The following is a 12,478-nucleotide window of genomic DNA, read 5'->3' as shown; positions in this document are numbered from 1 at the left end:
TTCAGAAAAGGCAGGACCAGGAGAAGACACATGATAATAATAATAATAATAATAATGATAATAATGATAATAATAATGATAATAATAATAATAATAATAATAATAATAATAATAATAATAATAATGATAATAATGATAATAATAATGATAATAATGATAATAATAATAATGATAATAATAATGATAATTCCACATGAAAACAACATCAGAGAAACAAAACAACAACTCCAGTTTTGTTTTTGACCAAACAACATGACGCGAAGAACAGAACAGTTTTTTTTTATCAGCACCTCAAGAGCTCGGATGAGAATTAGCTCGTCTCTCTTAAGAATCGCTCATGTGGTGATTTATTTCCTGATTTAAAATTCATGATTTCCATAATTGACATGCGACACTTTTGAGCCAATGACAGCCTCTCTCCAATATTCATAATCACTGATCCAAATCTGGAAATCTGAATATTTCATGCTGTAATTTTTGGGGCTGAATTCATAAATGAGTAAAATGTGATTGGGTTTTTTTTAGTTTTTTTTTTTAGCTTCAGTCAAATTGAAAGTTGCACTGGAGTGTGACAAGGAGACACGATGGCCTCCACAAATATTAAGAAATACTCGATGTTAAAATGTCGATTGATGAAAAGTTAATAAGTGTTTTTTAATTTAGACAGAAATCACAGAGGTGCGGCGCTCTTCTCTGAAAACATTTACATTTTTTATGCGTTTATATGGTGCGAATTTATGTTTGCGTGCAGTTTAATAACCGTTTAATGTTATCAATTAAACATATTTATGCAATTAAATTTTTTATCTTGTCAAAAAAAATCATTGAATTGGACAAAACAAACACATTATAAACTTCTAATTATTTACACATAACAATAACAACTAATGTGTACGTTTAAAGCCACAGTATGTAACTTTTTCGACAATAAATTAAGATTAAATAGTAGTTGTAGTAGCTGAGTTTTGGCCTGAAGGGGGCAGCAGAAGACCTGGTTTAGTCCCGGTTCAGTCCTAGTTTAGACTCGGTCCTCTTTGTGTTTGATTTACGCCTGTGTGGGCTCAGACTCAAAGCTTAAAGGTGTATTGTGTAACTTTACGGTAGCCTAAATCGACAGTGGCATCTTAGTCGAAATAAGCTACCTTACATTTTTTCATTTACAGTTGTTTAGATGCAATAAAAAACCCTGACCTCCCCAGTTTTACAACATGTTTCTTTGGTTTAGAGACGAAGGTTTGATTCTGTTTGCACACGGTGATCAAACTTTAAACAATAGTTATGCACAATTTTAACTAATTTATATGATTATGCTTAGGTAGTTCATTTCGACAGTCATGTTCTGCTTAAACAGAGCTCCAACTAAAGGGAGCACATATCGACAGGACAATTTATCCATCGAATAAAGCTCCCACTGTAGAATCAACATTATTCACTCATTTATATGAATTTGATTAAAGGTAGCTCATTTCGACAGGCCTATATCGTCTATCAAATAAGACTCCCACTAAAGAAGAAAAAGAAATGACTGGAAACACTGAAATCTTTATCCATCCATTTTTTTCCGCTTATCCAGGACTGAGTCATGGGGACAGCAGTCTAAGCAGGGGCTCCCAGACTTCCTTCACCCTAGACACTTCCTCCAGCTCCTCCAGGGGGACCCCGAGGTGTTCCCAGGCCAGACCAGAAACATAGTCCCTCCAGTGTGTCCTGGGTCTTTCCTGGGGTCTCCTTCCAGTGGGACATGCCCAGAACACCTCCCAAATGAGGTGTCCAGGAGGCGTCCAGAACAAATGCCCGAGCCTCAACTGCTCCTCTCGACGTGGAGGAGCAGCGGCTCTACTCCGAGCTCCTCCCGTGTGACTGAGATCCTCACTCTATCTCTAAGGCTGCGTTCAGACTGCAGCCTGAAGTGACCCAAATCAGATTTTTTGGCCCCTATGTTCCTGTATCTGATCTTTTAATGACAGTCTGAATGACACAGATCCGATTTTTTTCAAATGTGACCCAGGACACTTGGATATGTGCTCCTGAAACTGATACATATCTGATCTTTTGACATGTGACTTCAGTGTGAACGGCCAAAGTGCATTCATCCACCTACACGTTATCAACAAGACACAAACGTCACTATTCTGCGCTGAAGTAGGCGAAAATTGTTAATGAACTCCATGTCACTGAAGTGAAGCACATCACCACTCACCACTCTTGGCTCCGTCTCCACATCCACACGTTCCTTTCAACGGACGTCGCTGCCGCTGCCCCACAAAACACCACGACCAAAAACCTCGTCCTTCTCCTTCTCAATCTCCTCCTTAAAACAAGTAAGTTGTTCATGTTCTGGCTCCGGTACGAGAGGAACTTTAAAATCTCCAGGTGCTCGATGCTGCGTCCATGTTTGGACAACTTCAGTAAACACAGAGACGCTCACTGCGGTTGACGTCGTCGTGTCTCCAGTGTCACATGTGGGACACTTTTGGGCCGTTTAATGTTCACACTGGAGTCACATACAAGTCACATTTAACTGGAAATGTGAACGACCTTGAAAAATCATCGGATTTCACAAAAAAATCGGAATTGGACGTTAAGCCCTGCAGTCTGAACGTAGCCTAAGGGAGCGCCCAGCCGCCCTGCGAAGGAAACTCATTTGGGCCGCTTGTCTCCTTGATCTCGTCCTTTCGGTCATTACCCAGAGTTCATGACCATAGGTGAGGGGAGGAACGCAAACTGAACAGTAAATCGAGAGCTTTGCCTTTCATCTCAGACGGCTGAAGTCTTTATATTAAGTAAATATCAAAGGCTACAGTGTGAATTTCCTATTATAATACAGTGATATTTTATTTATGCAGCACCTTTCTAAACAAAGTTACAATGTTTTCTGCTTATGGAAACAAAATAAAATACGATGTAATGAAAATGAAAACAATAAAATCAAATATTAAATCCAAACTATTCAATCGTCTAACGTAGGTATTCTGCCACAAATCTAACTCGCACATGTCGATGCTTAAATGGTCAAAACATACAATAAAATCAATACACTTAAAATGTTTCTTGTTACTCCACTTCTGCCTCAGGAACTAAAATCAACTAACCAGGCTGGCACCACCGAGTGCTTCCACTCAATTTCATTTCTCTCCAGCGACTAAGTCAGGAATCGGAATACACTAGACGTTTGCAAGAACCTCGGAAGTTGGCCAATCAGTGAAGAGCTGTGAAGCCATGATGTCTGGGTCCCTTTTGCAGCACAACAGTAAACAAAGCGTCGAGATGGATGTAGATGAAGACAGACATTCTGTGTTGGCAACGATTCCCGAGATCGAGGATTTAAAGTCAGAACAAAGAGAATGTTTGTTGAATTTTATCAAGGGGAAAGACGTGATTGTCCTTCTTCCTACGGGATTTGGAGCATTACATACGTCATGACCAAACAGCAGCGATTGGTTAAATAAAAAAGTACCTGCCTACCGTCGAGGGAACGAATCCTAATGCTAATGAGGTCAGACGGTTTCCACAAAGTGAAACATTTAATCTGTAACAATGCATGGGGGTCGTGTGTCATTCGCAGCAGCGCTAGTGAGCTCAAATCGACAGGGCATGAAATGCTTTTATACTTTGATTTTAAACCTTTCTATTTCATGAAGACCAAACCAGACCAATTTACAAGGTCAGTTCTGTGGAGAGGCGACCCCGCTCACAGTCAGAATGTTGTTTTTCAAGGTATTTTGGAGCTTTATAACCACCTGTAATTTGATCCATTTAAAGTAGAGCTGTTTAAAATCATAGTGCGGACCCCCTGAAAGTTCCATAGACCACCTTTAAAGTGAGCGTTCTCTTCTTAACAGTCAGTCTGACGGGACACACAGAGACAGTGAGGAGTCATAAGAGCAGAGAGTGAATCCAGCGAGCACAGGCTGAGTGAACGCGGTGTGGATGGTGTGGATGGTGTGGGTGGTGCACAGGTGAGTCACACGGTCAGAGGAGACTGTGTAGAAGGTCAAAGTGCCAGCGGGACAGTCCACATACACTCCCACTCTGCCTGAAGGCGAGGGCTTGATGTTGGGAAAGCAGCTTTCTTTTTTATCGTGAAACACAGAGAAGCCGTGTTCAGAGCAGGACAGACTCCAGGACTGATCGTTGTATCCAAACAAACTGTCATTGCCCTTTCCTTTCCTTCCAATTCCCCTGTAAGACACTGAGATGTCCACCCTTCCACTCCACTCCACCTCCCAGAAACAGCGGCCGATCAGATCAGCAGAGGACAGAATCTGGGCCCAGACCTCAAATCTGTCCGGGTCATCTGGATATGGCTGCTCCTCTTTAACTCGTCTCACCGTCTTTTTGTTGTCGGAGAGTTTGAGACTTCTGTGAGCTGTGTTCACGTCCAGAGTCAGATCACAGAAATCTGATGAAATGACAAAAAAGACAGTTAAAAACTGTCCCAGAATATGTATGATGTTTTATTTTAAAAAGTCTCATGGACGATACTTCTCTAACTGTAATGTAACAATATAATAACACTTACACCTCCTCGGCCCTGGACTGATGTACCAGGCTCCAGCCGGCTTCAGTCTGGAGGAAAGACAGAAGTTACAGCTTTAGTTTTTGTGTCACTCAGAACACTGAGGGGCCAGTTTTGATTCTCAAAAGTGACATAGATCATAAAACCCAGTTTAAAAAGGAGGTACACTGTGCATAAGTAAATTCTACTTTTGAGTCCACTCACTGACACTGGACTGAGCCTCGAGGAGCTCAAAAGGAGAAAGCTCAGAGACCACAAGTTTGTAAAATAAAAGTCCTCATTTAAGATCAAAATAACCATTTGTCTCTAAACTGGAAAAGGTCAACACAGTGTTAAATGAGGTCATTCTTTAGCTCTTATCACTTTACAGGTGTTTTTCTGGCATTAAAGATGAACAAGTTCAATCAAAATGTTCACATCAGTGTTTCAGTGATATAAAGTGAAAGTTAACAGTCAAACTTCACAACCTGTAAAAATATCTATTATAAGTAATCTGATGAACAAAAGTGTGTGTGGAGTGTATTTCCTGTGTAAATCCAGATGTAGTTCATCTTCTCTTTCCTTTGGAGCATTTTGAACTGTGACTGATCTGTCCGGGCACTGTCTAAATCTGGACATGTACCCATGGGAATATTGTGCCTAAGAGTTTGTCTAAGGAATAACCAGTAGTTGTACTTCCTGTTTTCAGTTTGTATTTCCTGTTTTCAGTTTGTACTTCCTCTTCTCCCAGTTCCCAAATCGGCCTCCACAGTGTTAATGGCTCATGGGGTTTCAGATGAACGTTTACTGCTGTTCGTACCTGAGGGTGTGCAGTGTGCAGTAGGGGGCGCTCTGCAGCGCAGACAGGAGCTTCACTCCTGTGTCTCCTGGATGGTTGTAGCTCAGGTCCAATTCTCTGAGATGGGAGGATTTGGACTGCAGAGCTGAGGCCAGAGGAGCGCAGCCTTCCTCTGAGACCAGACAACGGGATAAACTAACAAAAGAAACAGAAACTGTTAGAGAAGAACTGGTGGAACTTATCTTACTGTTCAAAATATTTGCTCTTGTTCTTTGAATTGTAAATGATTTTCATTGAAGTATTGCACTTTTTATACACTACCAGTCAAAAGTCTGGACACATTTTTACGTTGAAGATTCTCACTGATGGCATCAAAACAAAAAACAACTCAACAACAAACAACTCAAAATAACTCCGAACTTATTTTAATCGTAAACAACTCAAACAACTCAAAATAACTCCGAACTTATTTTAGATCGTAGATCGTAGATGTTATCTATCTATCTATCTATCTATCTATTATAGTTGAGTTATTTAACTTTTTCCCTTGCTACATAGTTCCAAATATCTTGCATCACATATTTAATGACTGTATGTATCTAAAATTAAAAAAGAAAGAAAGAAAAAAAAAAAAAGAGGTAAAAATAAAGAAAAAACAGAATGAATGAGATGGTGTGTTCAAACCTTTACTGGTCGTGTATGTATTCATATACATTCTTCATTTCAATAATGTGATATGGTTTTATGTTTCATATTGCTTATTTCAACAGTGTGCTATGTTTCATGCTCTACATGTATGTGTATTGGTGGAATGTTCACCAGTTGCCATGGTGACACATCACACAAAATAGCAAACAGAAAAGTTTTAAAACTTGAAATTCTGAAGAAAAAATACAGAAATGTGTGTTAATACAAAATGGATTTAGACGACATATTTTCAGAAGCCTGTGATCAATGAGAGTTCACGATCCTGTGTAGGAGTTTGATTTTCAACAAAACGCTGAGACTGAAAAACAGTTAGCTAATGCTAGCTAGCTTCTGACTGTAATTTCATTTGAGAGCGACTTGTTTAGCAGCACAAAGCAGCTCATCTGTTGTGGCTGCAATTAAATTGATTCTTTGTGGTCAGATTGTGCTAAAATAAAGATCAGATTAAAGCCCCAGACAAAGCATGCCTACAGTTAGCATACCCCCGCAAGGAACACTGAGTGTGTACACATGCACATCAGTATCCCAGTTATTTGCCATGTCCCGGTTGTTGCAGTATTCAGGATACTGCATATATGTGCACACTGAGAAACTGAGATACTCATATCCCTGTGTACATGATGAGTATCCCAGGTTCTTGACATAATCTTACAAATGTGCAAGCACAAAATATAACTTAATTTAATTTAGTAAACCAGGAAAAATAAAAACAACCATGAGCTCCTTTAGCATGGGAAGCTCGGGAGGTTCCTCACCAGAGGTAAAGAGCTATGATCCACTACGCAGATCAAACACAACGTTTTCAAACACTATTGTACAAGTTCTACTCTACATGAGATTCTTAATTAAAATCTTCTGCATAAATAAACTCAACTTTACAACATATAAACCACAAACACTATAGATCCACATCAGCCCGTTTGATAATATAATTCAGCCTTGATCACATTTGTTTACATTTTACAGAAACAAAACTTAAAACCACATGGCTAATTTGTATGAAATGGTTCGATGCGGGTGGATAATTTAAGTTTGGATTTTTATTTCCTACGAGGAGGACTCAAATAGACATTGAGTTTTTCATTTGAAAGTAAGCATCGATCAAGTGTCTTTTTTTCGGAGTTCAAATGTTTTTGTAACATGCAGAAATAAAATTACATGTTCTCCGTAGCATTTCATTGATTTCATAAATGTAACACAATATAGTCCTTTATACATAGCTAGGTAAAAATTAAATATTATGTAGTCTTATTCTCAATTTAGTGTCAAAAGGGTTTTGTGGCTCCTGGTGTTTTCTTTTCTGTGGGAGATGCTCCAAATGGCTCTTTGAGTATTTAAGGTTGCCGAACCCTGTTCTAGGGTCACTTTTAAAAATGATCAGGCTCAATGTTTGTAAATTTACCTTTTAGATATGTCACTGGAAAGTACAATGTAATTATAACAGGAAAAAAAAGGCCCTTGCCCCCCATCTGAAAGAAAAAACAGTGAAGATGGTGTAATCCCCAAACCTGAGCTCTTCCAGTTTACAGTGACGACTCTTCAGACCAGCAGACAACATCTCCACCCCTGAATCCTTCACGTCGTTGTCACTGAGGTCCAGGACTCTCAGACCAGAGTGGGATTTGAGGACTGAGGACAGAGAGCCACAGCTTTTCTCTGACAGGTGGCAGCTGCTCAGTCTGGAGGAGACAGAAGCTAAGAAGTCAGACTGACCTCTTGACAAAGACAGAAATTCTTCTATGAAAACATGTCAACTAAACAAGCTCATGGATTTTTTTTTTTTTTTTTCAATTTTGTATCATCATAAAAAAAAAAGATAATGATATGAAAAATAAGATCACAAGGTACATGTCATTGCATCCTTGCCTACATCAGCCCTTTCCCCAATGTTGTGTGTCGTCCTGCGTCTTGAACTTAATAAACTCATTTCTCAACCATTATTTCTGTCCTTTAACATAAAAAACTAGATTAATGTGACTTTGACAGATTGTTGTCCATCAGAACCTTTACAGGATGTTAGAGAGCCATCTTCATGGATATCAGCTTCATCGTGACCACGCCTGACAATGTATGACAAATCGAACTGATAATCTTTAATCGCCCATGAGTTTTGCGTCTTTTGGCAAAGTTCGAAGTGTTTTCGATGAAAACTGTTGGATTAGATGTAAAAAGTACAACAATGTACAATTTTGTCAATCCCTGGTTATATTCAATATGGCTGACTTCCTGTAGGGTTGAGGGTGGGTCACAATTTTACAGGCAGGGACATGATTTATTTTTCAGACAGTTTCAGAAATTTACATTAATTTGTTTTCAGGCCAGGCTCCCATTGGCACCAGGAAAATAGATTTTTGAGGTGCTGCTACAGAGTTGTCTCGGGGTCTTCACTCAAAATTGAAGCTCCAAAAGTTTTAAATTTTGGTACCAGCAGTCACTGGTGTGTTTGTCTTTTTTACGACTTGATTTTTGTGTTTTATGGCATTTTAGTACAATTTGAATTAGTCCCTCGCCTGAATGATTCTTTCCCCTCAGCTCAGGGTAGTAGCCTGTAACCATGAAATTCAGATCATACAATACATGAAGAAAGAAATGCTAGTTAAAGAAATATCACATAGAGTAAAACTGTTACATGAACATTGAAAAAGTAAATTTTTCTGACCTGAGCTCTTCCAGTTTACAGTGACGACTCTTCAGTCCAGCAGACAACATCTCCACCCCTGAGTCCTTCACATCGTTGTCACTGAGATCCAGGACTCTCAGACCAGAGTGGGATTTGAGGACTGAGGACAGAGAGCCACAGCTTTTCTCTGACAGGTGACAGCTGCTCAGTCTGCAGGAGACAGGGGCTAAGAAGTCAGACTGACCTCTTGACAAAGACGGAAATTCTTCTATGAAAACATGTCAACTAAACAAGCTCATGGATTTTTAAAAACTTTGTATCATTAGAAGAAAACAGATAATGATATGAAAAATAAGATCACAAGGTACATGCCATTGCATCCTTGCCTACATCAGCCCTTTCCCCAATGTTGTGTGTCGTCCTGCGTCTTGAACTTAATAAACTCATTTCTCAACCATTATTTCTGTGCTATAACAGAAAAAAACTAGATTAATGTGACTTTGACAGATTGTTGTCCATCAGAAGTTTTAGAGGATGTTAAAGAGCCATCTTCATGGATATCAGCTTCATCATGACCACGCCTGACAATATGACAAATCAAACTGATAATCTTTAATCGGCCATGAGTTTTGTGTCTTTTGGCCAAGTTTGAAGTGTTTTGATGAAAACTGTTGGATTAGATGTAAAAAGTACAACAATGTGCAATTTTACCAAAAGTAAATTTTTCTGACCTGAGGTCTTCCAGTTTACAGTGACGACTCTTCAGTCCAGCAGACAACATCTCCACCCCTGAGTCCTTCACATCGTTGTCACTGAGATCCAGGACTCTCAGACCAGAGGAGCTGAGGACTGAGGACAGAGCTTCACAGCTTCTCTCTGACAGGTGACAGCTGCTCAGGCTGGAGACAGAAGACAATGTCTGTTTCTCAATACTCAAGAAAAGTTCAGACTTGGGAAGAACAACAGCATGCAATGCAAGGGCGGAGAATTTGTACTTTGAATTGGAACAGTACTAGGGTCACTGCAGATGTTTCACAAGTACATTAGAAGTCTAAATCAAACCACCCTCTGTCAAACAAAGGTTACTCACAGAGCTTTGTTGGAAGCCTTGACCACTGACAGCAGCCTCAGGAGAGCCTCCTCGGAAGCAGAGTATTTCTTCAGCTCAAACTGGTCTAGATCTTCTGATGATAGCAGGATGAAGCCCAGCGCTGACCACTCAGCAGGAGACAGTCTATCTCCAGACAGACTTCCTGACCTCAGGTACCGTTGGATCTGCTCCACCAGAGAGCGCTCATTCAGTTCATTCAGACAGTGGAGCAGGTTGATGCTCCTCTCTGCAGACACATCCTCACTCAGCTTCTTCTTAATGTACTCAGCTGTTTCCTGATTGGTCTGAGAGCTGCTTCCTGTCTGTGTTCCAAGACTTTGTAGAAGGCTCTGATTGGCCGACAGTGAAAGACCCACAAGGAAGCGGAGGAGCAGATCCAGGTGTCCATTTGGACTCTGTAAGGCCTCGTCCACAGCTGTCTGGTGAAGATGCTTTAGTTTTTTTTTCATACTGAACTTTGAAGGCTTCTTTGTTTTTGAGAGCAGGTTGATCCCATTGTTGATGAAGGTCAGATGGACATGAAGAGCAGCCAGAAACTCCTGAACACTCAAGTGGATGAAGCAGTAGACCTTGTCCTGGTACAGGCCTGGCTCCTCTCTAAAGACCTGTGTGAACAGTCCAGAGTACAAAGAGGCCTCTGCAGCGTCCAGCCCACACTCGCTCAGGTCACTCTCGTAGAAGATCAGGTTTCCTTTCTGCAGCTGCTCAAAGGCCAGTTTTCCCAGAGACTCCACCATCTTCCTGGTCTCTGGAGTCCAGTGTGGGTCCGTCCCAGATCCTCCTTCATATTTGATCTTCTTGACTTTGGCCTGAACCACCAGGAAGTAGCTGTACAGCTGAGTCAGGGTCGTGGGCAGCTCTCCACTCTCTCCACTTTTCAACACATGCTCCAGGACTGTGGCAGCGATCCAGCAGAAGATCGGCATGTAGCACATGATGTGGAGGCTTCTGGACGTCTTGATGTGGGAGATGATTGTGTCGGCCTCATTGCTGAACCTCTTCCTGAAGTACTGCTCCTTCTGTGGGTCGGTGAACCCTCTGACCTCTGTCACCATGGAGATGCACTCAGCAGGGATCTGACTGGCCGCCGCGGGTCGTGTGGTTATCCAGAGGCGAGCGGAGGGAAGAAGGTTCCCCCTGATGAGGTTCACCAGCAGCACGTGCACTGAGGCGGACTCTGTGGGGTCGGTCAGGGCCTCAGTTTTGGTGAAGTCCAGAGGAAGTCTGTACTCGTCCAGACCGTCTAAGATGAAAAGCACCTGGAAGTCTTCAAAGCTGAAGAGTTCTGCTTCTGTTTGACTAAAAAAGTGATGAACAAGTGTCACCAAGCTGAAGCTTCTCTCCTTCAGCACATTGAGTGTTCTGAAAGTGAACGGGAACAGCAGCTGTATGTCCTGGTTGGCTTTGCCTTCAGCCCAGTCCAGACTGAACTTCTGAGTGAGAATGGTTTTCCCGATGCCAGCCACTCCCTTTGTCAGCACTGTTCTGATGGGTCCATGTGTGTGAACTGGGCCTTTAAACATGTCTTCACATGTGATGGTTTTCTCTGCTGGGCCTGGTGTCCTGGAGGCTGTTTCCATGTGTCTGACCTCATGTTCCTGGTTGACCTCTGAAGGCCCTCCCTCTGTGATGTAGAGCTCTGTGTAGATCTGATTCAAAAGGGTGGGGTTTCCTGCTTTAGCGATGCCCTCAAACACACACTCAAACTTCTGCTTCAGGTTAGACTTCAGTTTATGCTGAAAATCTCTAGAATAATTCCCTGCATGAAGACAACAGATACAGACCTGAGTCTCAGAGAATATAAAATGACTGTGAACACATTGTTAAATGTATTATTATTATTATTATTATTATTATTATTATTATTATTATTATTATTAAATGGTCCTACTGCTCCACAGACGCCCAGCCAGATCCTTCTGATTCATCCTCTTCAGGAAGTTCAGTGTGATGTTCAGAACAGCCTCACTGTTTCTCCTCTGCTCTTCATCCTCATCCTTCGAAGGCTCTAAGTATTCTAGATAATCTGTACTCAGAAGCTTGTGGAGTTTCTCCAGCTCCTTCTTGACAAAAATGAGGATGTCCTTCTCCAAAAGCTAAACAGATACATTATTAAAAACATATGTGTGAAACAAGTTCTAATTCATCTGAACATTTCCAAACTGAAAGAATAACTTTGGAGATGTAGACACATTAATAAACCAGAGTTACTCAAACACGTGCAAATGGCACAAAACAAAACTCCAGGTCTGTTTTTGATGACGTAATAACATTATAAGATGGAATAAAGCTCACCAGAGTCCGTTTTGATTAATATAGGGCCTTTACTTACTTCAGTATTTTTTGACTTTTTGTTTTCTTCTTTCCTTCACAAACTGACACTTGACTGATGTCAAACTATGATGAATGTTAACCACAACTCCAAGTCATGACAATTAGAAAAATATGAATCTGTGAAATGCACCTTAAATATGGAGTCCAGCTGCTGGTCACTGGAGACGTCTGGATGCTGCTGCTCCACTCTGTGAAAGAGAGTAAATAAAAATGCCCTCTAAATATTGAAATAGTAGAAAAAGAGTCAATAATACATCACCTAATAACTTTAAAACTCCTTCATTTATACATGAACAGCCTACGTGTTTCAATCTATTGTGGCCTAATTGTTGATGAGCACCTTACCTTTCTTACACATTTTTATACACTTTTAATACGACTATCTGCTCCTTCTTCTCACCCTCCAAA

General features: G+C 40.8%; 1 protein-coding gene across 1 annotated transcript; it reads right to left on the bottom strand.

Annotated features, from left to right (window-relative positions):
• Window positions 1–2,613: 2,613 nt before the first annotated feature.
• On the bottom strand, window positions 2,614–11,829 carry LOC110158758 (NACHT, LRR and PYD domains-containing protein 12-like; the record flags this gene model as incomplete). Its single annotated transcript, XM_055149930.1, has 8 exons — window positions 2,614–4,402; window positions 4,523–4,569; window positions 5,319–5,492; window positions 7,514–7,684; window positions 8,665–8,835; window positions 9,357–9,524; window positions 9,716–11,495; window positions 11,628–11,829. Coding segments are annotated over 8 exons (3,273 nt in total), but the record flags the coding sequence as incomplete, so codon positions are not given.
• Between the last annotated feature and the right edge of the window lie 649 nt (window positions 11,830–12,478).

This window comes from Boleophthalmus pectinirostris, unplaced genomic scaffold (assembly GCF_026225935.1).
Source record: "Boleophthalmus pectinirostris isolate CB_2022bp ecotype Guang Dong unplaced genomic scaffold, ASM2622593v1 HiC_scaffold_14, whole genome shotgun sequence".
NCBI lineage: Eukaryota > Metazoa > Chordata > Actinopteri > Gobiiformes > Gobiidae > Boleophthalmus > Boleophthalmus pectinirostris.
The sequence above is the reverse complement of the archived record's forward strand: the minus strand, read 5'-3'. Positions and strand labels throughout refer to the sequence as shown.